Source organism: Scyliorhinus canicula, chromosome 5 (genome assembly GCF_902713615.1).
Source record: "Scyliorhinus canicula chromosome 5, sScyCan1.1, whole genome shotgun sequence".
NCBI classification, from domain to species: Eukaryota; Metazoa; Chordata; class Chondrichthyes; order Carcharhiniformes; family Scyliorhinidae; genus Scyliorhinus; species Scyliorhinus canicula.
In genome coordinates this window covers 46,066,130-46,072,129 of record NC_052150.1, presented here as the reverse complement: position 1 = coordinate 46,072,129, position 6,000 = coordinate 46,066,130, and the positions used below count along the sequence as shown (strand labels likewise).

At 43.5% G+C, this 6,000-nt stretch overlaps 1 protein-coding gene across 2 annotated transcripts in view; it reads right to left on the bottom strand.

Annotated features, from left to right (window-relative positions):
- Window positions 1-1,621: 1,621 nt before the first annotated feature.
- The window catches only part of LOC119965948 (probable thiopurine S-methyltransferase), a 54,672-nt gene continuing 50,293 nt past the window's right edge, over window positions 1,622-6,000 (bottom strand). For both annotated transcript variants that reach the window (XM_038796984.1, XM_038796985.1), the window contains one exon: window positions 1,622-2,352. In XM_038796984.1, the coding sequence (XP_038652912.1) occupies window positions 2,228-2,352 (125 nt within the window). In that variant the 3' untranslated portion in view covers window positions 1,622-2,227. The remainder of the gene's footprint in view (window positions 2,353-6,000) is intronic.

Here is a 6,000-nt window from a genome sequence, read left to right as displayed (position 1 = left end):
GAACCTTATAATACAGTGATCATTGTCTCCTAAATGTTCCCCTGTGACACTTGATGTACTTAGCGCACCTCATTTCCAAGGTCAGGTCCAACAATGCGTCCTTGTTGGACTGGACCCACAATGCTGTAGAAAATTCTCCTGAGCACAATCTAGGAATGCTTTGCACCTTTGCCCTTTACATTACCTCTATCCCAGTCTATATTTGGGTAATTTAAATCCCCCATTGTAACTAGATTCGCACATTAGCAGTTGAGAGAGAATGAGACAGAGCATTTGAATGCATGGCTGAAGAGATGGTGCAAGAGGGAGGGCTTTAGTTTCCTGGATTACTGAGTCTGTTTCTGGGGAAGGTGGGACCTGTACAAGGCAGATAGGTTGCACCTGAACCGAATGGGACCAACATCCTGCTAGTGCTGTTATGGGGGTGGGGGTTTAAACAAACTTGGCAAGGGGGCTGAGTTATGGAGTGGAGGTACACTAGGGTATGATGCACACCCAAATATGGAAGACAATTCAACCCAAGTCAGTCTGGAAGGCAGAGCAACGATAGACATGTTAAGGCATAAGGCAATGAGGCGAGGACGGTTGTGCGAGGTGAGTAATGGGGCTGATAGCAAGGATGGCTCTCTGAGCTAAGTGCCTTTGAATGAGGGAATCCCACACCCCAGTTTTGCTCGTCATGCACCCTTGCTGGCGAGCCTTTGCCAACAGCTGTTCATACCAGCAGCAGAGGGATGAGGCCGTTAAGTGGGCATTATTGGTGGGGTGGTCAGCTGCCCATGGGGTTTCTTGACATAGACTTAATTGGGGTGGTGGCAAGAAGGTGGTGGGGTACCCACCTGACACCCCTCTCCACCAAACTTGTCACGAGGGAGGTCATTAAATTTCACCTGTAGAGAAAGAAAGAGATTTCAGCGGGATAGTGAAATTCATTGAGTGTGCAAAATAGTGACTGATCTGAATAGTCATGAAGAGAAGAGCTGAAAGAGTTAACATTTAAAAACTGTGACACAATCTGTTTTATATTTTCATTTGGAGATTTTTCCACTTAAAAACATGTTCCTAAAACAAGTATTTTTGAAAAAAATATTCTGGAATATGTTTGACTTCCTTGGGATAAATTGCTCTGTCACTTCATGTGAATATGATGAAGTATTTATATCAATTAAAACAATTGTGAGGGATATGTTGAGGTTTACAAATTCCATTTTAACCACTGACCACACTCAACTTCGACACCAAAGATCCAAACCAAATGGTTGGTACCAAACACAGTTCAATGCCAAATTTATCAAAGCCATAAACATCCCACTGCTAAATCTGGAACAGTGTCTGGCACAGGTAGTCAACATTGGCACACACAGACCATGTTTTGCATTCGACTGGTAAACCACAAGAAAACTTCGAACTCCAAGACTAGGATCCAGAAAGTGCTGTCCAGCTAGATTCCTGCCAAGAAAAATGTCTGTTGTGCATTCTCTAGAAACTCACATTCTTGATCTTTGCAACATTGGGTTCTGAAATTTCACACCACTTCTAAAATTGTCTCCCCAACGTGGATTCAGAGCTCACGTGAGATTCTTCTATCACTGTTACTAAAACTAATTTATGAAACAGTACATTTTTCTTATGACAGATTTATTGCACATTAAAATTCATAATTGTAAAGGCATGATTATTTTCTACTTTCAGTTTGCAGAGCTTTGCACTAGGTAAATGTAATAGACTATTTTGAAATTGTTGACAGTTTTACACATCTGCAATTTAGATACTGAACGAAAAATGAAAATTGGGGCTACATGGTGAGTGTATTACAAGGCTGCCTTTTTGAAGCGGTTACAGATGATGGTCATTCACACACTGACGAGGCAGGTACTTGGCTTCCCTCAATGAACTAGGCATTTTGTCCACACGCAGTCAGTAATTATAAATGACCATGATGCTGGGAACGTACAGTGGTACACTTCTGAATGTGGCAGAAATGTTTATTATATCTCGACAATAAGAAATAAAACATTGTCTTGACAAACAACCTAGACTTAGACTATCAAATGACAGGGACAGTCGGTCATAGAGAAGTCTTTCCTCGTAGTGCTAGAAAATGGTATAAGCCCCGTGATAGGGAAATTAATCAGGTTACATTTGCGCTGGCCATCTTGAAAATTGGGAGAATTAAAACAGATTATTTTATTTAAAAAAATGAACAGAGCCTGTGTTATATGAATATTCATGAAGAATCTGTCTTCGGCGTAATGAGATGAACTTCCTCAATGAAGGATTCCATATCCCACAACTTTTGTTTACCAGTCAGTGTGTCAGATGAGTCCAGCAACTGAATATTGCAGGCATGACCTGGAAAAAAGGATACCAGTGATTGCAAACAGTAAGACTGGAGGGCTTTCACAGGTATTAGCGCTTTACGAAGATTCCCATTAGACAGTGCAGGTGAGCCAAACTGTAACTTAAGCCACACACACCATGTGTTTACAAATATCACAAGAGCTTCCTTTGTAAAACTATTTAGAATAGACTCATTATTGTTTTACATTTTCGCTAAGCATTCAGAAGCATGATGTAGATCAATCAGAGAAGCAGAGAGGCACATTGCTTTGCCCGAGGTGGGACTTGCAGATGTGACACTGGTGCTTTTGGACTCTCAAAGGCATAGCAGGTACGTTGACAGATGTGGAGGCAGAGGTTCTCCTGGTGTCTCAAAAACTATAAGTGCCCATGTCACACAGAACAGCATATTATAGGTTTGATTCCACCTCCCACCCCCCTCTCCTAGAAACCCCTGGTCTGTGCTGAGTTAGCTGATCTCAGCTGGGACTCTACTCGTGGCGTAATGATTAGCACCTGTGCCGGCGGCACGATGGCACAGTGGTTAGCACTGCTGCCTCACAGTGCTGAGGACCCTGGTTTGATCCCGGATCACTGTCAGTGTGGAGTTTGCACATTCTCCCCGTGTCTATGTGGGTCTCACCCCCACAACCCAATATGTGCATGGGAGATTGATTGGCCACGCTAAATTGCCCCTTAATTGAAAACAAAAATGTGAATTGGCTACTTTAAATTTTTAAAAAATGATTAGCACCAGTGCCATTGGATTTGAGAAGAGTAGAGTTGGCCACGGTTGCTGGAGGCATGTGAGTATGTCAGAATAGGTGAGGGCGGGATTGGGCTCGACTTCAATGCTTTCTATCGTTGGATAGTTTGCCGACAGTCATTGTTGTGCTGACAAATGAGTACTGATGTGAGGTATTGGAGGGTGACCAATGCCTGTGGTACTGTAACCTTGCGAGAGAGTCAATAATTTACAGAGCTATGACAAAAGGCCAAAGGAGTGGACTAACTTTTTAAAAATAAATTTAGAGTACCCAATTCATTTTTTCCAATTAAGGGGCAATTTAGCGTGTTCAATCCACCTACCTTGCACATCTTTGTGTTGTGGGGGTGAAACCCACGCAAACACGGGGAGAATGTGCAAACTCCACACGGACAGTGACCCAGAGCCAGGATCGAACCTGGGACCTCAGCGCCGTGAGACTGCAGTGCTACCACTGTGCCACCGTGTTGCCCCAGGAGTGGACTAACTTGATAGCTCTTTCAAGGAACCAGCATAGCATTGGTGGCTGAAAGGCATCTTAGAGTTATAATTCTGGGAGAGGAGCAAACTATGGGTGCAAGGGGACCAGGGGAAGGAAAATAATTGGAATAAAAAGCATGAGGCACCATAAAGATCAACAGAGAGCAGGGCAGGAGAATTAGGCATGGAGTGAACTAGGGGATAATAATTATGCACTTAGCTTTAAACATTTTCAAAAATGTTGCCTCTGATTGCTGGGTATGTTTCTTTTGGTCAGCTGGGTGCCTGGTAAACTTTGATGACCCATTCCCATTCTTTAGAGTCTTTAAACCAAGCTGATTAAAAACGTTTCTGCTTGCCCGATTATGAAATGCATACTCTTCAAAGAGACGCAGCCATTTAACCAACTCTCGACGTGGAGATGCAGGTTAGTTATAATTAGGTCCATGCTACAGCACTGCTAGAATGTAACTAGTTAATACAATGAAGCTTATCTGCTTAAACTTAAAGCATCTTGTTACCTATCTAGCCGAGACCACCCTAACTGTTAGGACACTGTTATACAGGATGATGTGGAAAAATGAGTTGGAAGAATCCAAACTGTCAATGCCAGGAGAATTCCTTCAGGTCCTATTAAACTGGTCAGTTGTCAATATGATAATGCCCTGCAGCAGAGGTTCTCAACTGTGCAGCTACAAGAAAATATCAAGGAATCTGTCAAGACAAAAGGTTTACATGAAACAAAACTGGTGCTTAATATAAATGATCAGACCCAGAATGGTGCTGCCACTGAGTGGCGTCCCTATGAACTGCAGGCACGGGATAAAGTTCTTACATTGGCTGGAATTCTCCGGCCATTGGGATTCCCTTTACCTGCTGGCAGTGCACCCCCGCCTACGGGTTTCCCAGCGGAGTGGGGTGGCTTCAGTGGGAAATTCCATTGGCAATTGGCAGGAAGAAAGAATCCCACCACCAGCGAACCACATGCCACCGAGGAACAGGCGGCTGGAGGGGAGACTCCCGCCCAATTGAGTGTAGTTGCAGTCTCTGGTTAATTCACTAAGTCTAAGTGTTCCTCGCCCTAAACTACACAGGTAGAGAACCGATGCACAGACATTTTGTGTATGATTGTCACTGCTGAACGAGGAGAAGCCGATTAGACTGACGCTCAGGTTCATCTATCTATAATGTGTTTCCCGTTGCCACTGCTTGTTTCTGCCTTTGCTGCAAAACGTCAGCAACAGAACATTGGGTTTTACAGCCAACAAATAATGAAAATCTCTTTCACACAACTCTTCAAACTTTTAAATAAAGAACAGCAGAACAAGAGCCTCCAAGCCCAGTGGCCTCTTGGAATCAATATTAAATGTAACGTGAATCTTTCTTAAAATTAAATTTAGGGTACCCAATTTTATTTTCCCAATTAAGGGGAAATTTTAGCATGGCCAATCCACTTAGCCTACACGTCTTTGGGTTGTGGGGGTGAGACACCGCAAACACGAGGAGAATGTGCAAACTCCACACAGCGTGTAACGTGAATCTTAGGACAGTTACATAAAGAAAGGAAACATTGAGGGAGAGGACAGCAAGAATTCAAACTCTTCAGTTTCTTCTAGAAACGGTGGCATCAATAATCTCATTTCCGTTCCAGGTGTTGGATGTGGTTCGGAAGGTCTTAAGATATTGGTAGTCTTAGGTAGTTCAACAGTAAGTATTTATGAGTTACTAGAAACTACATACTTTGTATAAAAGCTCTGGAGGTCCGAGAAGTTAACAAATCAGTACAAAGTAAAGGCTGCAACCTGGCTTACAGTTCAAACATCCCAACTGGGACTACCAATGAAATGAAATGAAAATCGCTTATTGTCACAAGTAGGCTTCAAATGAAGTTACTGTGAAAGCCTCTAGTCGCCACATTCCGGCGCCTATTCGGGGAGGCTGGTATGGGAATTGAACCGAGCTGGCCTGCCTGGGTCTGCTTTCAAAGCCAGCGATTTAGCCCTATGCTAATCATGTCTGGGCCGGCTTATATTAGGTGGATTTATGAACCCCAGCTGGGCGGGCCTCTGCGACTAGCTCATATTCCACGGGTCCCATGGGGAGATCTATTGATGTGACCCTGTGGGTCTCGTAAGGGTTATTACAGTTTGGTACAGTAAAGGTCCAAGCTAGAATCTGTCTCCATGCTTGCTTCTATACACGGCTCTGACCAATGCATCACTGAAGCCGAGGTGCAAGTCGTGTTCTCTTACATCACCGTGTGGGTGGTATTACACTCAGCCACACATTAACTGTTTTACGTACCAGATCCTTGTACAGCTCCCCCAAGTCTTTCTCCAACAGATTTACAAGTTATTCCAATTTCCCCACGTTTTACATCATTACTACTACTCCATCTTCTCTGTGTTAAGTCT